At 36.2% G+C, this 27,983-nt stretch overlaps 1 protein-coding gene across 1 annotated transcript; it reads right to left on the bottom strand.

Moving 5' to 3' along the window:
- Positions 1-646: 646 nt before the first annotated feature.
- lpar1 (lysophosphatidic acid receptor 1) lies at positions 647-27,928 on the bottom strand. Its single transcript, XM_079862131.1, has 3 exons — positions 27,643-27,928; positions 15,838-16,593; positions 647-1,589 (listed from the first exon to the last, which is right to left on the bottom strand). Exons 2-3 carry the CDS (start codon positions 16,574-16,576, stop codon positions 1,288-1,290), a joined length of 1,041 nt encoding a protein of 346 aa, XP_079718257.1. The 5' UTR covers positions 16,577-16,593; positions 27,643-27,928; the 3' UTR covers positions 647-1,287.
- Between the last annotated feature and the right edge of the window lie 55 nt (positions 27,929-27,983).

Here is a 27,983-nt window from a genome sequence, read left to right on the forward strand (position 1 = left end):
ACTGTATACTAAAACACTTGTCATTCCATGTTTGGCCAAGAAAATATATTTTGTATGATGAAATTAGATTTTAAAGAAGATGTTTAGAACCAAAAATATTTAAAAATAGCTATACCTTGGTTCAAATGTTTTAACTTTAAACAATAAACATTCCCTTTTTGACTAACATATGAATATATACACTTATTATATACATACGTACATACGTTGGTAAATGAAGTAAAGACGCTTTTCGATAATTTAATTTCAGTCATGTTGAACCATTATTTTTTATGACATTTCATTTTGATTATGGCCATGACACAAGGTAAGTTGCATCACTTCAATGAACCGGTCAATTCTGTGGGAATAAATTGAACATCCATAAAAATAATCTTCATTTTAACTATTATTTTAGTATTATGTGTTTTAGAAACGTGAACAGAATACCTTGAAAACTGAATATAATTCATAAAAAGGTGTCAGATATTAATATATATATATATATATATATATATATATATATATATATATATATATATATATATATACACACTGTATATAGTAATAAGGCACGGATGCTGATCCCTATTGAAAATTACTGGGAATGATATAACCAACAGATAAGGCAATTTTTGTGTCAGGAAAGGTATAAAGCCAAGTTGCGTATATTAAGCTGTTTCAAGTTACTGAGGTATAAGTTTACCCAGCTTCACATAAATATTTAATACTCCTCATAATGTTCACTTTCAAGCATTCATCTCCATTCTCAGCCCCTTGGACCCCTTAATCATTCAATGGGCTGAAAGAAATATTTTTTTGGGTATTATATTTGGTGCCAGCTTGGTATCAAAGGGATGAACCTGCAGTGCAAAAAAATAATAATAATAATAATCAAGTACTTCGCATAGTTTACCAAATTTATTTCCCAGTGGTCCCTTACATGCACTCTTTCTTTCTAGTGCAGATTCACTGGATACTTCACTACGTCCTTCACTTCAACACCTGCTGTACAAGACAAAAAAAAAAAAAACCAACAACAACGTGTAACTCCTCGATTTACAACGATCTGGCCAAAAAATTACAACTAGCCAATATACTCATCCAACCTTTTACCATACTTAAGGCATTACGGGAACAAATAGGATTTGTGTTAAACTGGCTACTTAAATCCTTTTGGATTAGCCTTTGAATAGTTCAATATAGTGACAAAACATTATGAAGACAGAAAAGTCTTTTGATGATGAAAATGCCTTTTTCACAGTCTCTGCTTGCTTATACTATGTGGATCCTGGCCCCTGTAGAAGCTCAGACCACTGAATGGTCATTATGGTGAGCCCCGCTCAGGACCGTGTGGTTGATGGAGGACGCGGATCGGTCTGAACCCTCCACAGTCCCGTTCACGTTCTCCTGACGTTGACAGCACAGGATCTGTTTGAATGTGACGCTCATCTCCTTGTCCCGGTAGGAGTATATGATAGGGTTCATGGCAGAGTTGAATTCCGCTAAAAGGAGGAAGAATTTCTCATAGGTCAGGATATTGCAATTGGTACAGACCACGTCCAGCAAGAGAAGCACCAAACCAGGCGTCCAGCACACAATAAAAGCACCTGAAAAACAAAAGGAAATGGATGCAATTCATTTGAGGCAATTGCAGGATGTATTGTAAAACGTAAAATGTGTGAAAGTAGCACAGTCAAGCTCAATAACTTTAACTGTGCACTAAGAGATTTCTGAGAAATGCTTTTGAAAGTGGATCGGACCGAGCAGTACAACACACTTGTAGCCAATCAGCAGTAGGGGGCGTGTGCAATCATGATGGGGGAGGAGCGAGGAATAATACTTTTATTCAGGATACGTCACAGCCTCTCGTACCTTATTGCTTACATACAGTAGGGGGCGCTATTGCACATCTTCTGATCAAAATACATGTGAAGAAGCAGCAGAAACAAGCAATACCAATGTGATCATCAATATCGAACAGTATATAAATCAAGACTGCCTAATGTCGACCCAGGACGAGCTATTATAGGACTGTGAAGCTTTGGGGGTGTTGATGAATGCGATCTACTCCATCTTTTGATCCATGTTTTGATCATTGTTCTGAATCCAATCCAGACGTAGTCTTTTACAAAAATGCGATTTTCTCAGCTTTTTGCTCAAAATTTTGCTTTTTTAATGAAACTTGATAAAAAAGAGGACAATTTTTAAGCAGAGGCTCTGTTATTTCTTTTGATATATTGTATGTTCAGATATTACTACAACAAAATATTCTGGGAGCCAAGCAACTTTTTAAAAACCGCTGGTGGGGAAAGAGTTAAAGTACACTTGAACATATACATTTATAAACTAAAAAGTGGCCCAATTTAGTCCCAAGGAGAATAGTACACTTACAACTCACTTATAAGTAAGTGAGTATACATAAAGTAGCCTATACGAGGACAATTTACTTAAATTTTACTTATGTTTATAATTTATATTTAATAATAAAATTAACTTGAATAATACTGCTATTGTTATAAGGGACAATGTGATATAAATGTTTATTAAATGCTGAAAAGTATTCATAGTCTATTTTAGCCAATATTTGTGTGATATATTTCTATACTTTTTAGAGTATTATAGCATTAGCTTACCAACATGCTAACAGCAAATGGAATTGAAACCAATTGCAAGTCAAGTGTCCGATGTGATTCGTGTGAAGACAGGATTTGAAGGCTTCCTTCAGGGATGGTGTCTTAAGGTAGTTCCCTATATAGGCAGTAGACTAAGTTTTGGATGGAGCCTACATCTCATAATATAAGGCAATGAATATCTGCCGTTTCCATTACTAACAGAAGGGCAGGCAGGCAGGCATCCCAGTGCTTAAAAAAATCCCTATAGTAAATTTTATTGGTGCCAAACTTCTCCTTTCATATCATTTCCTTATGAATCTAACCTAACATGACTTCGACAAACAAAAAATGTTTACTGAAAAAGAACATTTTGGCCCCAGTTGTTATTTTGCAAGATAGAAATACGTTTGCAAAAGCACTACTCTTCTTTAAGTCAAACGCAGCTGCTCTTGAATGGTTGACATCACTAGAAAGTTATGTGGAGACTCTCAGCCGTTAGATAAACTGCAAGCTGTTTCCAGCATGGCTTTGCCACATGTTTTGCTCTCTCTGAGCAAACCCACCAGAGACGTGAACGAGGGGGACTGAAGACTGCGTTTGAAGTGAGAGATTCTGATACTTTTGTACGTCAAAGGTGAAACCGTAGTTTTCTCAATACTGGTCCCCACACCCAAACGTCCAGTTGGTTTTACTTGGAAACTTGATGCCACTTTAGATTCATAGTTCTTCTGAGAATAATGAATCTCTAAATAAAAATATATACTTGAAACGAAGATGATTTCCGTCACAAGCACTTTCACTGTGGGTTCAGCTGTGAGAAAGGAAGCAGCATCGAGAGCTTCTTTTACACGAACATCTCAGAAAACTAATTTGAAACAGAGAATCAGCTTGTTTTGGAAGAGAGAAAAATCCCAGAAATGTTATGGTCTTGGTTGAGTTCGGGACTCCGAGTCCTTGGGCTCAGGAGTCGGGATCATGTGGATTCAGACTTGATCCCGACTTAAAATCAAATAATTTGGTCTTGCTTACTATACTGTGGTGAACTGCGATATCAAATCTGTCAGCCTGCTGTTATAGCATACAGTAAATCTACTGAAGACATGCTCTCTCAGAAACATTTAACTAGATTTTGCTAAGTAATATTTATGTTATCTAATTTAGGATGAAATTCGACATTGGTTAAATTGGAATTTAATCCACCACAACACCATTTTGATTTAATTCAGCCCTTTTGAGTGATTCTGTAAGTGGCATAATCGTGATATGATACCACATTTCCACTTACAACAACATGTAATAATTAGATGCACTGTATCCTTAAAGTGCGTTTTATGTAATAACAATTAGTTTGATGGATAACTGTGTGTTTGGGGTAAGTTTTCCTCCCAGTGCTTCACAGACATACGAAGAAAGCCAATACCATGGGTGTGGATGAGTTAAAACGGAGTAAAACTGAGCAAGTTTAGACTGACTGAAACTGCTGTTTAGAATGACTTCAAAGCCTTGTATGTTGGACCTCAAAAACGAATCATTCCCCAAATGCTTCATGGATTCATGCTTACAAACAAACATTTCAGTTTTAAAAAAGCACCCAGTTGAGGAGTATTGCTTTTTTGGTAATGCTATGATATTTCAACCTAGATTCTGTATGTCGTAACTACAGGATATTGGTTAGGTACAAACAGGGCCGTAAAGACACCCCTCACCCTCCATTAAAGCTCTCTTCCACTTACAAGCTGAATAAGCAGCTTAAATTGGCAGCTGCTCAAAGCCTTGCTTCATCTTAGAGCAGGATTTCGATTTATTACTTCCGCAAATGCTTATTAACACCACCAGGCACAATGACTGGGGTGTTCAGACGAACACTGCAAGAGATTCAGGTTCAGAGGCGAAATTACTTTGCCAAGTCACATGAATGTTGGGTTTGTCTAGGAACAATTTTTTGGCTTTCCTTGACAAAGGCAAGGGCCTGACCATATCTAAAGGATAACATGGTTTCATGCCTTGATTCTATTAGAAAGTAGAAGCCAAGCGATTTATTGTTTTTCTGGTTATTCAGCATGTTTACAACACTTTAGTTTAGAGTCCAATTCTCACTATTAACTAGTTGCTAATTAGCATGCATATCAATGGATATTGGCTGTTTATTAAAGCACATATTAATACCTTATTCTGCATGACCATGTTCTACATTCCTTAATCCTACCGAATACCTAAACTTAACTTTACAAGTAGGAATTAGGAGTTTATTGAGGAAAAGTCATAGTTAATAGTTAGTGAGAACTGGACCCTAAACTAAAGTGTGACCTACAACACAATAATAGCCACTTTATATTTTTAGTGTGTTCAGTTGGTGCTGGAGAGTTCTAGAGTCTCGTCAATGGGCAACTGATGCAGAATGTGTTTTTGCATTCCACTACACTGATCTTCCGTCGTTTATTAAACATGTTCTAGACAGACGTGTTGGGCAATTGGACTCGCATCATTTGCAGAATCTTGCACATGACATGGCATTCTCCGCTCAGAAGTTCAACTTTTAAAAAAAACGTCTTGCGCAAAATAACACAAAAGGTACAACAGTTGTCACTGGGACGGTACCCTTTCAAAAGGTTCTAATATGTACCATTTAGGTACTAATGTGTAATTTTAAGGTACTAATGCCACATTTACACTGCAGTTGATGCCCAATTCCAATTGGTTGACTATAATCTTCTTTTAAAAGTGACTTATATCCAACATCTGGATTTACACTATACAGTTGGTGAAACAAGCCAATGTAGACATAAGGGGCTTTCGCACCGGAGGAACCTTTTCATAGTTCCTAGAACTATTGGCAGAAGTATCCATTTTTGGCATGTTTGCACTAGGAACTAGGAACAATTTTAGCTCTAGGATCTCCTTTTGGGGGAACTAATTTACCTCCTACTTCAGAGTCAGGTCTAAACCTGCACTATAGGAACTACCAGTGACGTTAGTGACGCTGATTGGCCGAACACATGTGAAACACAGCGCCCGCTATTTAAAAAGAAAAAGCTGTGTAAACACAGCCTATATATTTACTCCAGAAACTAACTCTACAAACATGGAAAACAGTGATAGATGGGCCTCTTAACCTTTACGCTAAGGAGAAAATCCACTTTGAGGGGACCAAGCCAAACATGATTTTGTATTTCTTTGTATTTTTATTTTTCAAAATAAAAGTTACAAGATCAAGCGCATCTTACGTCACTTCACAGTTCCTACTTGCGGTGCGAATGCAACCAGGAAAATGTTCCTGAGGGAAACATTAGTTCCGGGGAACCACCCTGGTGGCTAGTTCCTATACTGACATGGAAAAGCTTAGGCCAAAAAAGAAGGAAAAACAGCACAATTTGCAACGGACACAAATTAAATGTTTTCCGCACCATCTTTAAAAGTCACTGTCTCTTCGCCCCAAAGACATAAAACTTCAGCATGAGCTTTCGTCCTCCATTGTCCCATTGGAGAGAGTCATGTGATCGCATTTAGTGTTCACCAGAGTTGACGTAATTCACCACCGTCACTTTTTCAATGACGTACGATCTGTCCGCTTACATGGCAGATGCAAATGCACGTATCCATTGCATATCAGATTTATTTCCACATATGAATGAGGCTTGAAACCGATCTGAGAATATAGGCATCGATGTGTTTTTTTCCTGCTTACACGTTCATGGGTCATATACAAAACAATCAGAATTGGGTCTCAACCATGTAATGTAAATGCGGCCTAACAAACAACGGAGAACAAAAGATGTCCACAGTCCACAGATGCCATGTTCGTTATTTACAACAATAACCCCACATTAATTTGATCTCAAACCGATTAATTAGCAGATGTTATTACGTCATTACGACAGTTTTATTGTTGAACCAATGTGGTTCGAACAGCAGACGTGCAACAAAGTTACTACGGTTAAGCAGCAAGTTGTACTAAATGTAAACTGCAAATCATCATAACGTTTAACCTCCTTGTTTTATGAGACTAAAAGTAGAATTTGTTATTTGAGCAACTTGTCAGAAATGATATTGATTTGTGTAGTAATTTTACAGCCTCTATCTGCTGCTTCCAACAACACTGCATGATTCACTGTCACATGACAAACATTGACTCACATTCAACAAACATCATGTAATCTTTAAAATCTAGAATGCAGAACTAATCAGTGTCTATCACCATTATCCACCCACGAGTAGAAGTTATCTCTGCAAAACAAGTGCTATCTTTTTCATGGCAAACACCACAACACATGGTCAAATGTTTGTGGTCAAAAATATGCAGCATTAGCAGGAGGTTGATGGGAACTCAGTGAGACAGAGACACCTGTGGAAGTGCTTAGTGCATGCTTTGCATAGCAGATTCCAGACTGGAGGACTTGCCAAGAGCACGGGCATTTGTTCTGCCCTCCCAATTCAGTTAGCTTTTCCTTGGAATTTCTGGGGAATCGGCTCATTAAGTCTATGTTTTATTCAAATAAGAAAAGTCAACTGATATTTTATGTGTTTATTCAGTATTAGATGACTGTGTTTTGGGCTGATTTTTTCTTTCTTTTTTTTGATGGAAACAAAGTAATTATAGAAGTATGGAAGCTTGTGTCAAAAAATAAAATGGTAATTGTGACTTTTTTCACAATTGCGTGTTATAAAGTTAATAAATCACAAATCTGAAAAAAAAAAAATACTTTTTTCCCTCGAATTGGACCTTATATCTCACAATTCTGAAAAAAAAAAAAAAAAAGTCTGAATTGGGAGATATAAACTCGCAATTGCAAGAAAGAAAAAAATCACAATTGTGAGATAAAAAGTCGCAATTATCTTTTAAATTATAATTAAATTTCCGTGGCGGAAACAATCTCCCATATGGAATAGAATCGGGTTGAGCTGTGAACGCAATTTAATACTGACTTCATGATTGAATTTGTGAATGGGAAGCTGATATTCAAGTCATCACTTGCATAACAAGATATGGCAGTTGCTTGTTGTTTATGTCTGACATAGTTGAAGAAATCTGATTTAACTCCAATTTAATGGATGGTTGACAAGAAGATATAATTCCATAACCATGAACTCATTGCTGCTTCATGGGCTGTGATGTTTACATTTCTCAGGAATCATGATTATGGCAGTTTCTGAGATTCAAGGGGCAAGATGCCAGTAAAATCAACTAAATATTTTCACATGATATATGCAACGGTCAGCTAATCATAATCTATGTTTTTATTTCAGAACTGGTCACTTCCTCCAAGAAACTAGGATGAGGAAAAAAAAAAAAATAACATAGACTAGCAAATGTGTTTTTTCCCCCAAAAAAATTATCTGTATGCCATGTAAGCATATCTTAGTATGTCATGTGATCCAGTAATGCTGATAAGGCAAGAAACAATGGCCTGAAAATGAAAATTCAACACTGGCAAAATGTGTTCAGAATGAAACACCCTGCTGTTCTACACCCCACGAGTCCTGATGTCTCGTTTTCTTGAGGAGCGGAAACTGATCCAATGATTTCATCATCACTGTAACTATGTTATTCAAATATACTTCATACGCCCTTGAGTAACTCTCAACAATGGATGAATCATGCCTTTGAGAAGTAACAAAAACTGATTTCATTATAGCTTGTGGAAGTTATTTGTAAGTGTGGGGAGAAGCAGAGTCTCATTGTTTCCTGGAAAGTTATTTTTGGTGGATATATCATGAAACCCTGGATTGGTATTGCATTACACAGTGATGTTACAGCAGAACTCACTAGAAAAACAAGCACCTGGTCTGACAGAACAAGCTCAAGTCATTTATAATTAATGGATATGGTGAATGTAGTGCACAAAAGAGAATTTTTGGAAATTACAATGAACTCTAATACAGACAAAGCCGGGAAATAGAGTCTTTATTTTAAAGAGGCTGTATTCTACACACTTTAGCCTTTGATTTTGTTTCCTAAAGTCCAATCTTTAACTCCAGCGAACGTTTCTGTTACGTCTCTGTTGTTCCATAGTTCCTGGATCATTCATATGGACTGCACACAGGATAATGAAGAACTAATCTAGACAGAGATGAGGAACATGTATAGTATTTTGTTGTAATGTACACTACCAGTTTACAAAATACACAAACTGCTACTGTACCTTTAAGACTTTTAAAGGGAACATGTCTCACTGGACTGGAAGACTAGATAACCTCAATCTTTTTAACTTGCATTATTCTTAATTCAATCAATGATTTTGTTGTCTGACATATTGGCAACAAACAGGCAAACAAACAAATAAATTAATAATTAGTATTTCGTTTTAGGGATTTTAATCAGACCAAAGCCATTTATTTTCCTAACGAAGTATACAAACATACCCAACAAATACTGAAATAACCTTGGTAAAACACATTGCAGCTGGTGATTTTTTTCCCTTTTTTCTTTTTTTTTCTCAGCCTGACACACGTTCACTAAACCAGAAAGTAATGTTTACGAGCATTAATAATATCCTCAGAGATCCAGGGCACATTTAGTTAGTCAGATTAGTCCGAATACTAAGGGTAACACTTTATTTTACAGCGTCATTGTTACATATGGAACATTTAGTTACTAATAATTATAAATTAGGCATAATTACGTGCAACTAACCCTAACCAAATCCTAACCACTAACCTATGGAAGCTTGTTTCCGCCACAGAATAAAACATTTTAAAAGATAATTGAGACTTTTTATCTCACAGAGTTTACATCTTGCAATTCTGACTTTATTTCTCAGAATTGCAAGATATAAACTAAAAATTGCATGTTATAAAATCGAAATTGCGTGTTATAAAGTCAGAATTGAGTGAAGTCGCAATTGTGAGAAATAGACTCGCAATTCTGACATCTTTTCTCAGAATTGTGAGATATAAACTCCCAATTGCCAATTAGAATTGCGAGTTTATATCTCACAAAATCAACTTTATAACACGCAACTGCGACTTTATATCTCCCAATCGTGTGTTATAAAGTCAGAATTCCCAGATATGAACATACAATCCTGAGAAAAAGTCAGAATTGCGAGTTTATAATCACACATTTCTGACTTTATTACTCACAATTGCGACTTTAAATCATAAATATATCATATCATACTTTATTTTATATCAGAATCATAATTGTGAGATAGAAAGTCACAATTACCTTTTTTCATTTTTTCCTCTGTGGCAGAATCAAGCTTCCATACTAACCCTATAGTAAGTCCATGTAGTTAATTATTATTACTCAGTACTTAAATGTATAATTACACTGTAACAAAGACTGCTTAAAATAAAGTGTGACTTAAGTCAGAATAAGTGCTATTTGGCCTAGCTATAACTATATAGCAAGTCATAATCACCAAAAAAAACAAAAATATATATATATATTTTTTAAATATTCTATAGTATAATTTGAAGGATTCTATTATGTAAACATTAATTACACACTGTAATTACCACATATACATCTATTATCTCCAGGGTGAGATCACAGTCTACAAACTGTGCTTTCATCCAGACCCTTATTATCCATCCTTCCTAGAGGTTCGAGACAAGCTCTGCCTGGTCCAAACAACAACAGTACTGTTTCCTGCACAGCACCATGACTGGCTTCCTTTTCATCCAGGCCAGGCTTCGCTGGGGGAGCCGGCAAGGCATGACACTGAAGCAGTGCAAGGCAAACAGTGGAACTGGCCGCAAGACCACTATGACGGTTCCTCAGCCTTCTCAAGGGCTACATTGTTCGTCGACTTGAAGTTGGCACAATAGAGTGAAGGGTAACATATTACGTAGCATTTAAGTAAAGCTGTATATATATATACAGTACTGTGCAAAAGTCTTAGGCATGTTAAAATCCCCACCCCAAAAATGTCCCCAAAAATGGTTTTAAGTCAGTTATTCATATATTTTGCTGTAGTGTGTCAGTAGGAACTATCAGTTTACATTTCCAAACATTCTTTTTGCCATTAATTGTAATAATTAGTGGTGGGCCGTTATCGGCGTTAACGTGCTGCGTTAACGCGAGACTCTTATCGGGCGATAAAAAAAATATCGCCGTTAATCTATTCTCCAAGTTGGGTTGGGAGCTGGCTCGATGACGCAATCTACCCGCGGCCGCGAGGTACACCGACCCGGCTGCAACGCATCATATTCGTCGTCATCTTAAGTAAACATGGGTGAAAGTGAAAGCTGGTGTAAAAGATCCGTGCAACATCCATTATTTGGACTTGGTTCGGATTTAAGCCGTCCGACGAGCAGCAGCAAACTATATAGACAGAGTGTGTGGGGTAAGTTCGGTAAGTTAAAACACGACTAATCCGTTCTACCACATCAAATTTAAAACGAAAAACTGAATACCAGCGCGCGCGTATCATTCCCAATATATCTTAGTGGTGTAGCACATAATCTCTGTCTGCACCCGATTTTAAGAATCATTGTTGTGTTTCTTTTTAACTGAAAAGACATCGGTTAGACAATATTCTAATTTTAAATTTGGGGTTTCATAAGCTCCAAGCCATAATAAACATTAGACCTACTTAAGTCTCTGCAGCTAGTGTAATTAAATTTTATTTATCTGCAAAATTATGTTGTATACTTACAGTTTTGCACAATATATGTTCTCAAAGCTACATACACCCTTTAAAAAAAAAAAAAAAAAAAAAAAAAACATTTAGCAGTTGTTTAGCAGGGTCTGTGTAACCTGTTCTGAAATGGTTTTATTATCGTTATCGCAAGAGGCTGCAATGTATATCACAATATGGATTTTAGGCCATATCGCCCATCCCTAATTGATAGCCTATAGTAGTTGATAATAACATAGGCCTACGGACGGTAACAGTACAGTAGTAACCTTTTACAGTCTATGAGTAGAACAGCTTTCTCAAGCAGTTTGTGATGCATTTTGGAAACAGGAGATGAGCCCCTGGTCTAATGCGCCACCTGGCTTGAAAAACCAGTTCTCAAATACTTACTTTTACAGTCATTATTTGGGTAGCACACATATTCTGAATGCCTTCGGCAGAATTCAAATGAGCCATTTTAATCTAGATTAATCTAGATTAATTTCAAAATTAATCTAGATTAATCTAGATTAAAAAAAATAATCTATGCCCACCTCTAGTAATAATCCAGTGAGATTTGTGTATGCACAAGGAGTCTGACAACAGCCGGTCTGATCTGATCTCACCATCATCGAGTCCGTCTGTGATTACATGAAGAAACAGAAGAAACTGAGACAGACTAAATCCAGAAGAACTGCGGGAACGTCTCCGAGATGCTTGAAGAAACCTTCCTGCAAAGCTACCTGAAAAACTATGCGCAAGTGTACCTGGACAAAAGCTGTTTTAAACGCAAAGGGTCGTTACACCATTGTCACGGTGTGGGTTTTGTGTCTTGTTCCTTGTTAGTGTCTGTCATATTATTCCCTGCTTGTCATGTGATCCTGCCATGTGTCTTGTCATGTTCAGTTGTTCCCCGTTATGTTGATTAGTCTTCACAGGTGTTTCAGTTTACCACACCCCCTTGTTATCTTGTTTAGCTTGTTTTCCCTGTGTATATAACCCTGTCTGTTTAGTATGTGTTACGGTGTCCTTGTTACTCATCACACCACTCGTGAGGTCTGTTCTGCTTTGTTCCTGTTTATTGTTTTATGTTTTGGTCTGCTTTTTGGATTTTTGACCCCTGCCTGGACGTTTATGATTTGGATTACCCCTTAAAATAAACATTACATACTGCACTTGGATTTTCCCTTTTCCTTTTTTGTGTGTGTGGATCGTGACAACCATATATTGATTTGAATTAGTTAATAGAAGTTAAATCATAAATAAATTCAATTTATGATTTTATTTTTGAAAGCATTCTCACTTTACAGTATTTAAACACAAGTGCCAGTACTTTTCACAGTACTGTAGCTTTGCAGGAAGGTTTCTTCAAGCGTCTTGGAGACGTTCCCGCAGTTCTTCTGGATTTAGTCTGTCTCAGTTTCTTCTGTTTCTTCATGTAATCACAGACGGACTCGATGATGGTGAGATCAGATCAGACCGGCTGTTGTCAGACTCCTTGTGCATACACAAATCTCACTGGATTATTACAATTAATGGCAAAAAGAATGTTTGGAAATGTAAACTGATAGTTCCTACTGACACACTACAGCAAAAGATATAAATAACTGACTTAAAACCATTTTTGGGGACATTTTTGGGGTGGGGATATTAACATGCCTACACTGTAAAAAAATTCTAACCCTCCCAAATCAAAAATTTCAAGTGACCGATAACATCTAAATTTTTCAATTGGCCCAAGTGAAATTCTGTAAATTTCAATTGGCCCAAGTGAAAATCTGTAAATTTAATTTGATAATTTACAGAATTTCACTTGGGCCAATTGAAAAATTTAGATGTTATCGGTCACTTGAAATTTTTGATTTGGGAGGGTTAGAAATTTTTTACAGTGTAAGACTTTTGCACAGTACTATATATATATATATATATATATATATATATATATATATATATATATATATATATATATATACACTACCGGTCAAAAGTTTTAAATCGCTAAGATTTTTTATGTTTTTAAAAGAAGTCTCTTCTGCACCAAGGCCACATTTATTTGATTACAAATACAAACAAAAACAGTCATATTGTGAAATATTATTACAATTTAAAACAGCTGTTTTCTATGTGAATATATAGTTAAGTGTAATTTATTCCTGTGATCAATCATTACTCCAGTCTTCAGTGTCACATGATCCTTCAGAAATCATTCTAATATGATGATTTGATGCTCAAGAACCATTTATGATTATCAAAGTTGAAAAGAGTTTTCAAGAATAGAAAGTTCAAAAGAACAGCATTTATCTGAAATCTAAAGCTTTTGTAACATTAAACACTACCCTTCAAAAGTTTGGGGTTAGTAAGAATTTAAATTTTATTTTTGGGGGAAAGAAATAAAATAAATCAATACTTGTATTCATCAAGGATGAGTTAAACTGATCAAAAGTTACAGTAAAGACATTTATAATGTTAGAAAATATTCTATTTTAAATAAATGCTGTTCTTTTGAACTTTCTATTCATCAAAGAATTTTGAAAAAATAATTGTACACAACTGTTTTAACAATGATAATAATAATAAATGTTTCTTGAGCATCAAATCATCATATTAGAATGATTTCTGAAGGATCATGTGGCACTGAAGACTGGAGTAATGATGCTGAAGATTCAGCTTTGATCACAGGAATAAACTACATTTGAAAATATATTAAAATAGAAAACAGTCATTTTAAATTGTCATAATATTTCACAATAATACTGTTTTATCAAATAAATGCAGCCTTGGTGAGCAGAAGAGACTTCTTTTAAAAACATAAAAAATCTTACCGATCTAAAAGTTTTGACCAGTAGTTTATATATATATATATATATATATATATATATATATATATATATATATATATATATATATATATATATGAAGAGTTCAGATGCAAAAGCCTCTAAGTGCCATCTGAAATTTTCTTCTAGAATGATCATTTTTATCAAGCTCGTATATTTAAGTTCAGTAATTTCACTTAAATGACAATTAATATAGGTCATTTTCATTGCCATTTAAGTGAAATAACTGAACTTCAATATACAAGCTTGATAAAAATGATCATTCTAGAAGAAAATTTCAGATGGCACTTAGAGGCTTTTGCATCTGAACTCTTCATATATATATATATATATATATATATATATATATATATATATATATATATGGGCTTTTGGTTATTTTGAACCACAACATGGAGCCTAGTGCGTAAATTTGTATCATTAAAGGACCTCCCTTGACAGGAAGTGGACAAATGTAATTGCACCCAAAAAAAAAAAAAAAAAAACAATGAGCGTGAACAGCAATTGTAGAGAACGAATTGATCCCCAGAGCAAATCTCCATGTCATAGTGACATCATTAAAGGACAGATTCTCAGAAAACATATGCAGTTTGGCTCCATGATGCTCATATTCACAACGCGGTTGACCAAAAAAGATCGTTTCATGTGCTTTTTTGCAAAGATTTAGTGGTCAAGAGTATTGACCTTCATGATTTTTTCCCAACATTTAAAAATGAGATAAAAATCAGTGAGGACAGTTTGTTTGTTGATCAAGTCATTGTGGTTTTTGGCCATCTGCTTATGATTGCACCAAAGGATACGATAGCTATTTTGATGTAGATCTATCTGCAAGTAAAAGAGTGTGAGAATTGACCCACACTGCATTCAAATATACCTACTTCCCCACTATAGAGTAGGTGAAAAAGTACTCAGATGGCCCACTAATTCAGCAGAGGTTTTGAAGTGTGCATCCAGTGGACACTTTACTATGACACCATGGGAAAGGATTTGTGAATGGCAGTGAAGCAATTAAACTGATTCTGGTTGGTCACATGACAATGACAACATGAGGGATGAAGTACATCCATATTTAATTTGTACTACACACATTCATACACACTTTTTAATGGTCGCAAAGTTTGTTTGAACAAACTAAGTTTGAACAAAGTTCCTCATCTACTGTATTCAGACAGCATTAGCTGTATTCGAATTTGGATGCACCATTTCAAATAGCTTCATATGAAGAACAAGGAAGCAATTACTAACATCTTGTCCTTAAATAATGAAAATGTCTTCAAATGCCCAATAAAATTCCAATTTTTAGTTTGTGTCTGTTAGCATTTAGGCCATCTAGACTATATCAGGGGTGTCCAACCCTGATCCAGGAGTGCCTCCATCCCACAGTTTAGTTCCAACCCCAATCAAACACACCTGAACCAGCTCATCATGCTCTTCAAGAGTACTTGAACATAACAGGGAAGTGTGCTGTACCAGCGTTGGAACTGAACTCTGCAGGACGGTGGCCATCCAAGAGCAGGGTTGGAATCAGGGTCTATATGCTAGTGCAGGGTTGTCCAATTTTTCCTTGGAGGACCACCATCCCATGCTGGGGAAAGCTGGTGCTAAACTATGCAGGACCCCTGCAGACAAATCCAGCACTGTTGTTCAACAGAATAAGGTTTTGCATGCTGGGACAAGCATGGGATTCTGGTTGCTGTTGGACTTGCTAAACCAGCTCTGTTTTCTTAAGAGCAAGCACTATACCAGTTGCAACATGGAATTCATGCTGGTTTATGCTGGATTTTTCAGCAGGCCCACCAAGCCTAAATTACTAATGATGAAACCCTGAATGAAAGCAGAACTTACCCAATACAATCACAACAGTTTTCAGCAAGCTCATCATAGTGTCCCTGTTCCGCCGTTGACCTGAGCTGTGCCGGGACATCCTCATGGTTCGCTGACGTACGTACATAAATATGTGGGCGTAAAGAACGACCATCACCACGAAGGTCACCAGGTTGAAGATGGCCCAGAAGCCCAAGTAGGAGTTGCTGTAGAGGGGGGCCATGTTGGAGCAAGTATCTATGGCACAGATGCAGTTCCAGCCCACGCTGGGAATGGCGCCCATGACGATAGACATGGTCCAGATGATGACGATAACTACAACTACTCGTCGATTGCTCATGCGGGTATGCAGCTGCATGCGGAACACAGTTATGTGGCGCTCAATGGCTATAGCTAACAAGTTAGCAACTGAGGCTGTTAGGCTTGTATCGATGAGGCCTTGGCGAAGCAACCACGTGCTGACTGTAAGCCGTCTCGTATTGGGTCCCGTGTTGAACATCAAGTAGAAATAGGCAAGTCCCGCAAAGAAGTCCGCAGCTGCTAGGTTGGCCATTAGATAGTAGATTGGAAAATGAAATCGGCGGTTGACGTAGATGGCCACCATCACGAGCAGGTTAGCTAGCATAATAAAAATACACACTGTAATCCCAAGTCCCATCACTAGCTTGCTTACGGCGTTCCATTCTGTGGCCAGATACTTGTGACTACGATTGTAAAAAAAGGCAATGGTTTCATTGTAGTAGCATTGTCCGTCGTCCATCCTGAAAGGTTATGTTTCTGAAAAAAATATCAAAAAGGTGTTAGAGCTTCAGCATTAATTGAAATCTAATGAAAGGTCACATATGGCTTAAAGGCTTGCATTATTTATGGCATGTAATTTCACATTGATGCCATACACAGTAGACTTGCCACCCACATGCATTGATGCCAATTGATTTAGAGCCATAGGCACAATGATCATAATTCTGAAATAAAGTGTTGATGTTTTTTATGTTTTTTTTTTTTTTTGTGACATTGCAGAAGAGCATTTATAATGCATGTTACATCCACATAAATTAACTGGTAATAAACTTCTCAACAATGTGCACTTATTTAATTCAACAGTATGTCCAGAACACAGTGAGATATTTCACATATCAGCTTTTTAGCATGCAGTTTCCATCTGGTCCTGTTTTATTAGCATGTTAACGCATAATGTTGACCAGGAAAGGCCAACTAAACATTGAAAAAAAAAAAAAAAAAAATACAGCTTGCATAAACACACAAATGGGGAAAATGGTAGTCTGAAGCATGGTATTCTAACTCTCAAAACTAACTATTAAACACATCAATGCAGGACTGAATTGAGCGATTCCTCCTTTCCAAACACCCAACACAGGAAATAGGCCCCATTTGGGCATTGCAAGATAGTTTAACCCTTATTATGTGTAAGAAAGTAATCAGTAAAGTTCAGCAGGGTTTCATTATTTTTTAAGAATCATTGTGGTAACATTTGTCTACAGTCTCAGTATCCAAATTTGTTTAAATTGCATTCATGAAGTTATTAAATCTTTAAAATTACTTTATGGAAAATTTTGTCATTTACCAACACATAAACTGAGTAATCTACTAATGGTTGTTCTTTTACCAGCAATTACAATGGATAGGGGCTAGAGCTTTTAATCCTTAAAAAGCCATACATGTGATGTTAGTTATTAGTCACTTTGGATGTATTGAAATTTCCTTCTCACTCACTTTCACTGTACTGAAAAGTGTGGCCAAGGTATTCTCAAAAATGCACACTTTGTTTTCCACAGAAGAAAGTTGAACAACATGAAACTGAATAAACAATGTGTGTTTTAGGTTGTGTTTGAAAACCTGGTTGCATTGAATATCATTAAAAAAAATTGAACACTTTTAAATAGAACCATTTATTGTAACTATTAAAACTTCAAAACAGACATTTCTTTGAGCTCACATGCAGCTATCTGAGGCTCAGCATGCTATCAATTGTTTAGAATTCAAATGCCAAGCAAGAGTGGATGACCTTTCCACAGTTATTGTGTACTTCTAAAGCTATCATCACCACACATTGGTCCATAGTGCTGGGAGACAGACAGACAGATCCTGTCATTGTGTGTCAATGTGTTTTATCATATAGCCTCAGGCCTCTGATCTCGCTAAACTAAAGGCAATGAACAAGAGTGGTCTGTGCACAAATGTCTGTGAACTTCCTCTCTCAGCTGCAGCAATGCTCAAAGCCACAGTTTCAGCACTGTTGCTGAACCCATCCTCAATGGATAAAGACAGAGAAAAGGAAATTCCAGAACGGCCTTGGCTGAGTGCATTTGATAACATTGTATCTTCACAGTTCGGCTGTATCTCCTGCTAAAACAACAGTGCAAGACTGCAACTCAAGGAAACATTATGTGAAAGTAAACACTTGTTCTAAACAGTGTTTAGAAGGTCTACATAATTTAATTAATACAAATAATTACCAGTCACTTTGCACTCTCTCATTTTCCAGGTGATTCACCCAAATGAGCTTTTCTACAGAAATAATTTGACTTCTTGCAATGATGCCTTTTTGCAATTACTTTTGACCATTCATACAGTGTTATTGTAAAACATGGTTTAAAGTGTCCAAATACTTTTTGACACCATTGTAGTTTCAATACACCCAACAGTGACATATTAATGACAATCTTGGTAAAAAAAAATAAAAAAAATACAAGAGTTTAAATAAATGAGACAAAGACCTTAATCCTCAATATTGAATAGCATCACAAGCAAACAATACTATGCAATATAGATACTCTGCAGGAAAGCTTTCTGAGAATAAGGTTAGGGAACGAGCAACGGCACCAGTCTTGAATTATTTCAGTATTGGTCCCTTGCCTGACTGAAATTACAATGCAGGCATTGTTCTGCACCCATCCTATAAAAGACAAAAAAAAAACAAAAACAAAAAAAAACAAAAACAATGAAACTGGATTTTTACAAAGAATAAATTGTTCGCATTAGTGCATAGGCTCTGTGAAGCAATACTCCAATGTGATTCAGACACAAATGTTACTAATTTATGCCATAATTAGGCAGGCATGTGAAAGCTGTAAACAGTGAGGAGGATGAGTTCAGGAACTCAGGTAAAGTGGTGGTGGATTCACATCGACTTTTTGAGGGCAATTCTAGGTAACACTTTATTTTCAGGTGACGTAGTTACACGCTACTACATGTACTATAGTAATAACAGTAAATTATGCATAATTACAAGTAACTAAACCTAAACCAAACCCTAACCGTAACTCTATAGTAAGTACATGTAGTTTTGAGTAAGTAACTTATTTGAGTAAGTACAATGTAACTATCACCTTAAAATAAAGTGAAACTTATTTCTGTATTAAAGATATAGGCTACAGTATTACAAAAGATAATGTGTCATATAGGCTACAGGCAAGGCTCTCGATTACAATTAATGTAATGTAATGTACCAAATTCTTGTTGTATTCCTTATTTGCAAGTTGCTTTGGATAATGCAGAAATTTACTAATTGTTAAGTAACACTTTATTTTGATCGTCCACTTAATACATTCTACTGGCTATAACTTGCAACTACATGTCAACTAACTCTCAGTATAAGTAGACTGTCTGCTTAATTTCTGCTAACACTTTATTTTGATGCTCCTTAACAGACATTCTACAGACTATAAGTAACTTTATAACTTTTATAACTAACCTAATAGTATACTAAATAACACTCTAATGAGAGTTAATTGACATGTAGTTGCAAAGTTACTTATAGTTAGTAGAATGTTTAAAGTGGACCATCAAAAGGGTGAAACCAACTGTTCTATATGCTAACTAAATATATACAATACTTATATATATAATATCCAGCCGAAAATATGCTTTGCAATCGTTGAACTTCTGCTTTGTTTCATGAGAAACCACATCCATCTGACCCCATTAGACACTTCTAATTTGGGAGGAAGTTGTTTGTTTCAGTCTGAACATTGTAACCATAATTGTTCCCCTGGAGCAAAACTCTGTAAGACAACAAGTGTCATAAAACCTGTTTTGACATGTTCTTCCATGGACTTGAACCTCAGGTTTATCTGGGACTCGGTTGCAGATGTGCTGATGGTCTCTTTCACTTACTGTCTCTAGCACCCTTAAGCTCATACAAGCCTCCAAATATTTGGTTTGGAGTGCACACCGTACATACAGTGTCCCTATATTACATGATTCTCAGACAGCCTCTGTCTATGAAAACAGATAAATACATATACTGTGTAAATAAATAAATAAGGGAAGCGCAATGTTGCGTAAAGCACCAAATTGTCATACTTGAGTAAAAGTAAAAATGCCTTCATGGAACGTGAAGTATAAGTTAAGGTACTTATCCGGAAAACAAAAGTAATTGATTTAAAATATACTTAAGTATCAAAAGTATTGCGTACAGCCTCAGGAAGAGGCTACAACATTACAGATGGACTGCATAAATGACACAAAAACAGTACCAACGTTGTTTATTGCTTATCACAAAGGACCAGTCACAACTTGATTAATTTATTTGGAAACATCAATCTTGAAACACAATGTGTTTAAAGTTAGTCATTAAATCCCCCTAAAGAAAGGGTTTTGATCTGCACCACAAATGTGTGAGTGGACTGTTACAAAATCGTTTTGAAGTTCAGTAGAGTTTGCTGAGAACTCTGGGCAGTTTCAGTGTAGTTTTCTGTTTTGGCCTTGAGATGTTAGTTCAGTACTAGAAGTTAGGTAGCCTTGAATTCTCATCTAAAACACAAGAAAAGAGAAAATGGGAAAACATAACCTAGCTCACTTCTACCAAGCAGTGGATTACACCTAAACCTGAAACCCAACCAGCCTGCTAAATAGCCATTTAGTTAGTAGCATCTTAACAACATGGTTCAAACAGAAGTGAGCAAAACCGCAAAATGGCCAAACTGCTAAAAAAGCAAAGTGACCAAGAACCTTTAGTTTTCATTTTGTTTCTGCAGTTTGAAAGAGCTTGCCCAATCAAACTTTCCAGAAAAGTTCACTCCAGCTGGGAAACACTCTTGAACTATCATGACTCTGTGGCGAATACGTATAGGTGTGGTTCTTTGACATGGACATTTTCTGCGGTTCATTTCTATTGTTCAGTCCGTCAAGGTCAGACTCGACTAAAATCATGAACACCCTGGAGATCAAATGTATTTCAAAATGATTTTTATCCCAAGGGAAGAGAGTATCTCTTATGTGCAAATCAGCGAAGGACATCCTAACATTGCACAAAGCAATTTCTGATGGCTCAATGTGGTAAGGGCTTCATCCATCTGCCTAAAGCAGGATTGTCCAATCCTGCTCCTGGATGGCCACACTGAACCAGACTTCCAGGCACGTGTGTTGGATCAGGTTGGCGCTAAACTCTGCAGGACGTTGGCTCTCCAGGAGCAGGACTGGACATCCCTGATCTACAGCATTGCTACAGCAAAAGCCTCTTTGCAACACTTGGTGGCGGCACTCCACTGGAGAATGGAGTTGGTTAGTCTGGTGGCACACCATGCCAAAAAGACGTAGGGATCCAAGGGAGGCAGTGGCCCCTCCTAAAGTTAAGAAGCCACATAAATAGAGCATGATTGGCGTGCAAAAATCTGTATTATCCGGGTCTGTAGAGCCAGATGCTCTGGATGTCCTACACAACTGTTTGTGTCTAATACTTCGTTGTTACATCCTCAGGTACTCTTCATGTCATATTGACTTATCGTATGGTGCCCTCAGAAAACTAACGGAGAGTCACCATTCGTTCGTCTTGTGGAAGACAAGACCTAAAAGGTGGAAGGAAAGAGCTCTCAGTACTTTAGCTACTTCCTCTAATTCCATTTCTGATCCTATTTCTGAAACCTGACTGGTCAGCTGTGGTGGCATGGTGAGTGGAGTGCACTCAGCTAAAAGTTCATTTTGTAACTATATTTAAAAACACAATGTCATCAAATAATTTTGGAACCCAGAGAAACTAAACACTTTGACTTGCATTGATTGATCGCACTTCTATGGTAACCAGTAAAACACAGTGACACAGACTTAAGCGCGTAACCAAATAAAGGAAACACAAATGCACAAACGTAGAGCATTATAATATACACAATCGATGCATTCAATTATCTGATGCAGAGTTGCTGTGTTTACATTTCATCACTGTTTGAAATAATCCAAATCCAAATCCAATCAAAACTGTTAAAATTGTAATTGCATTGCATGAGTTAAACAGGGACATAGCATGACAATTAAACCAAATGTAAAATCACCCTTAAATATGATTTTCAACAAACAGTCAAGGAATCAAATTCAAAATGCATCACCAATCTGAATCAATTCCATAGAATCAGACAGATTTGCTGAAGTCTAATCGTTCAGACTGATTTGTATAGGATTGACACGAAAATAACTTTTGTCTGCCATAATGTGGGTCACTGTCAAAACAAACCAACCTTCACATGGACAGTTGTTTTTGGAAATGTTGACATGGAAGACCTGTACTGTGTATAGTGAGATATCACACAATTCAAGCATACAATCCTCCAGTTCTTCAGAAAGTCCAGATTATGGAATCTACATTTGGATCTTCATGGTTCAGTCATTTTTAGATCTGAACATGGGAATTGTTTGGTGAATGCAATCAACCTATAAGTTAGCTTAGCTGTGTATGGTGGCATTATCTCCCTGAATTATAGGAATGTCATGGCAGAACAGTGTTTAATCCTGGATAGGAAGCATCTGGTCCTAAAGTGCTCTTATATTCAATGGAAGCTATAAAACCTTGCAAAACAATCATCAGACCTAATGACTCCCACAAGATGGCTGCCAAAATCATTATGAAACACAATGATTAACATTTGGAAAATTCACTTGGATGAAGGAAATAGGATACATGATTATTTCGAATTTTTCCCATCACTCAAACATAATTGTTTTGTGCTCCTTTTTTTTTTTTTTTAAGCTATAGTGGTTTCCAAATGACTACTCCCTGACATGATATTGCTCCGTTTTTGCTCAGAGTGGGTCACGGGGGTTCAATTTTGTGGTAAGTTTGAGGTTATACTTTTGTGGTATTCATAACCAAACCTGTAAAGTATCCATCTGTCTCCATTAAAGAAATAGTTAATCCAGAATTGAAAATTATGTCTTCATTTATTCAAAACCAATATGACTATCTTTCTTAATGAAATGAAAAGGAATATAGAAATGCCCTGACTACTCTTAAAAATCTAAATGAAAGTGGAATGGATGTTCAGTGTTATTTTATAATATTATAGTTTCAATAGTAATAATAATATTATTTTTTGATTAGCTTTTTTTCTTTTTCTTAAAGTTTTTCTTTTGAGTTTAATTGTATTTATTTATTTTTTTCTTGTGCTTTTGTCATTAGTATTACTATTTAGGTTTAATTCATTTTTGTTTCATTTTAGTTTTAGGAATAGTTTTAGTAAACAATATTAACCCTGGGATGGATATAGGGGCTTTCAAGCTCAAACAAATGACAAAAAGCAGCATACAAGTATCATAAAATAAGTCTATATGACTGTATTCAAAGTCATATAAAGCCATATAATGGATTTGCATGAGACACATACCAAATATGAGATGGTCAAGATCCAATACACCAGGTTTGACGTCAACCACACATCAATGGTTGTCACCCGTCATCATTGACAAACCTGGTGTCATCAATACATGTAAACCATTCCAGAGAAGCAGCGTGAACTTTCTTCAGAATCTCTCCCTTTGGGTTAAATGGAAGAAGAAAGTCATTTCGAACAATATGAGGGTAAATATGTTTATTTTTGAGATTTCTTATTAGGTTTTCCTTCACAAATGAGGCAATTTTGGTGTTGTGAATCATGGAGCCACAACTCTGTTTGCTTTGAACTGCGAGTTTTCTTTTGTTATTAAGACATTTTATACACACATACTGCTAATTGGCAGTCAACTTAGTGATTCATCTCCGCAGCTGCATTTGTTATTCTAATGTAGTTACTTTTAGCCCTTATGACGTGGTTCTGTTATGTTAAACACCCTTATATGTCAAAATTGTTTACTCAGTTTTCATTCTTAAGGATATTACAAGTAGGGTCAAACGTGTACCCAACACAAGTTACTCTATCTTGTTAATCTTCTCGACTCAACTCTCTTGGCAACATCTCGGCGTGAGATGAGGGACTTCCCGTGTCATTCACTGTTTTATAGAACACCCAACTTGAAACCAGTTAAAAGTGGTCTCATTAAGCTGGCATCGGTTAGAACTGAGCGAATTATAACATGCTAACTAGCAGTAACAATTATAATCTTGACTTTTGAAGCTTTACGAGGATTACTTAAATGGGTAATAGATTAATAAGCTGGATTCACAAATGAATGTGATCTAATGAACTTGATATGTTGTTTTACAAGCATGACAGATCATTTAAATAGAGTATTCACTGACATCAAAGTAAGAAAACTTCAGGAAGAAGCCAAAAGGTGATTGAATGCACTCTTCTGAACTATTAAACTCAAGTTTCCCCCATAACCATGAGGCTGGATGAGATCACAGTTGTGTCACAGTTGTGTATGGGTGTGTCCTGGATTCATATGGGCTGCACACTCCAACATTTCCAACAATGCATCTTGTATAGACTATATGCCAAGTGAGACACACATTTTAATACCAACAAATAACTTGCAACTTATTAAAATACTAGTTTTACTGATTAGTCTTTCACTCTCAGAAAACCAGTCAAGTACAGGTTATATTTTCTAAAGAAGGTAGATTTTGAATATTAAATTAAGATCGTTATTAAGACTTTTCTTTTTTGTATAAGGCAATTATTTTCATAATTATTTCCATTTTCTAGGCTTTTATACCATTATTTTCATAAACATTTAGTATGCCATTCCCCAGCCCCTCTCATAATTCTCTACCACAGTGGGGAAAATCATATTTTCATTACTATGATGCAACTTAATATTACAGTAAATATAATTTTATTGTATTGATTTTATATATCATGTATTTTACTGCTTTTAATTCAAGCTGACATTTAAAAAAAAAAAACTCATTGTATTACATAAATGTTTTATTTGAATGTGGTTAAAATAAATTGTAAAAATACAAATAAAAAAGCAGAACAGAGTTTAGGAGAAACAACTAATTTTCATGAAAATAATGTAAAATTGTAAAAACATTTTTTTTTTTAAATCTCTCTTTACATTTTTTGTAAAGAGAGAAAGGCTTTTTTTTATATTTGTTTATATACTGTATAGAATACACCCCATTTGTGTGTGTGTGTGTGTGTGTGTGTGTGTGTGTGTGTGTGTGTGTGTGTGTGTGTGTGTGTGTGTGTGTGTGTGTGTGTGTGTGTGTGTGTGTGTGTGATACACCCAACAAGTAAGCAAGTCATCACAAAGTTACAACAGCCTACCACAATGCATACAGTGAGCTTGTCTTTGAAGTTAACCAGACTAGACGCCATAAACTCCAGTAAGGACATAAAACAATCTTAAGATAACAGCTTGACACCAACACCACAACAAATCATTATCCTATGAAGATAACCAACAGTTTCGAAATCAATAAACCTTATAGCTGAGCTAAACTGTTTTGACATCTGCAACTGCAACATTCAAAGCAACAAACCACACATCTCAAAAGATCACATATATCAAAATACAATATCTTATTTATACCACTGACTGGGTGGCCATTAAAATAGCACACAATAGAGCACAATCATCAACCAAAACTTGCAACAAGTCACGGGACCTCCCAGCCATGCCCATTTCGACCTATTTATTTAGAAAGCGCCATTGCATCTATAATTGAAGGCCACTGAACACATTTTGGAGTTTGATATCTCCCTTCAGCAGCTCTGACACACAGCAGGAAGGGCAGGAACCAGCACTGGCATCCCAGCTCCGATCGGCTCCACAGCTGCTCCCAGTCCTGACCTGGGAGGCCATGGAGTACCATGTGTGTTTTTTGTAAAGGGGAGGCTTTCCTGTCTCTGTCTAGCTTGCGTCAGACCAAAAACCTTGGCACTAAACATGTTAAGTCTACCCATTTTAAAAGAGCACAATGCAGGAGAAAAAAAACAAAAAAAACGACAACAACTGTATTTTTACTTTCATGCCGTATGTATTTTACTCTATAATAAATATTGTCGAATGTATTCAGTCGACACTAGGTTCAAACAAATACTACAAATCTAAAGTCTGAGATACACCTGACTGCACAATGTAAACCCGAATAAGTTGACAAAACTAAAAAAAAAATTAGGTAATCGGTTACATCAAAATTCTGTCATTTACTCAGCCTCAAGTTGTTTCAAAACTGTATGAATTTATTTCTTCTGCCGAACAGACAAGATGCTATTTTGAAGAATGTCGTAACCAGTTGATGGACCCCATTGACTTTTTCGACATTCTTCAAAATATCTTGTTTGTGTGTTCAGCAGAAGACAGAAACTCATACAGGTTTGAAACAACTTGAGGGTGAGTAAATAATGACAGATTTTTTATTTTGAAATGAAGTTTAAGAAAAGTTTAAGCAAGCAAGTATTTGAATTGCTCTTAACTTGAAATATTTGAGTAAGCCAATTCATTCATTCATTTAACTTAAAATTATCATGTGATCTCAACTTAAATATTTTTAGTAGAGGAAACTTGACTATAGCTTTAACTAGTTAGTTCAGTAAATGCTAAAATCCCAGTCCAGTTTCAGCTAAATTTAAGTTCGTCTAAATGAAATGAAACAAGTTCATAAAACATAAAACAATTCAGATTACTTAAAATGTGTCAGTTTTATGAACTCAAAAGAAAAAGAAAGTTTTTTTTTTTTTTTTTTTTAACTCGTAAGTCAATTCGATTGAACTAATTTGTTTGATTTAAGTTCACCCTACTCAAACGAATTAAATATTTTGAGCGTTAGGGTTTACGGTGCATCCCAGGAAGGTCAAATAGAAGATTTTGCTTTGTTTTGGTCTAAACTTTATCCTTAAATTTCCATTTAAGTTATTTGATAGTTTTGATGAGGTTCCGTTCACTCTGTGAATTGCCTAATAAATCAAATGTACAGTCCATTAGGCAGCTTAACTGTGGTTTCATGTGTAATCTTACAACAACTAAGTGTGACCACATCATGACACAGGCTAATGAAATGAAAATAAATGAATTCCTTGACATGATTTTCCATTTTATCCTGCACAGTCCACTCAGATCGGGACCAAACACACCTACTCATACTGTTTACTGCAAAATAAGGTACTACAAGGCGTGTATTTTGGGAGCCGGCCAGAAGGGCCAGGAATGTTTGACTGCTATCAATCTGAATTTCAAACCAGAACTGGTTGGTACAACAGTACCTACACACAACACAGTATGAAACAATTCCCCTTTTGTTAGGTACATGTTATCATCTTCTTGTGAGTGTTTAGTCTGTGTGGAAGTGAGGGGGAGGTATTAGTGTAAATTGGGGCAAACACTGAAGTTTGACACCTTTTGGGAACAGGGTGGCACTTATGCTTACCCCTAAAAAGCTTTATAAAAAATAAAAAATAAACACAAAAGGTCTGATTTATATCTTCTAATTTATGCATCACTAAACTAATATGATGGAGGATGCATTAATGAGAGGGTAAAAATATATATTTGTTTCCAGTTCCCCAGCCTCTCCTGCTGAACACTGCAACGCGTTACTGTTTCTGAGATACGAAATTTGCTTTTGCTGCATATGCATACTTAATATACGGGGAAAAACAAATATCATGTATCATTTTCATATATTAAACCTTGAGATTAAATACTTACTTGCAGTAGTGACAGTGAACTCCAACAAAGTTATTCCAAAACTGAATAGTAACTCCTCAAAAAAAGTACTAAAAGCTCGCGTCTGGTTAAGAGAGAGGGCTCGATTGTTGTTCAGCGCTGTTTAGTCCACGGCTGTTTGTGAATATTCATTTTATTCCCTCGCAGTCGCGCGCATACGGCATGTGAGCTGGGATAATTCACCTCTGTCCCGTTACTCGGAGAACAACTGCAGCACTGAGACTCAGCAGCAACACTCTCACAGAGAGGAGAGCGAAAGAGAGAGATGTGAGGGTGACGTCACACACACACACACACACACGCAAATGCAAACACTCACTGTA

The sequence above is a fragment of the Squalius cephalus genome (assembly GCF_949319135.1).
Source record: "Squalius cephalus genome assembly, chromosome: 24".
NCBI lineage: Eukaryota > Metazoa > Chordata > Actinopteri > Cypriniformes > Leuciscidae > Squalius > Squalius cephalus.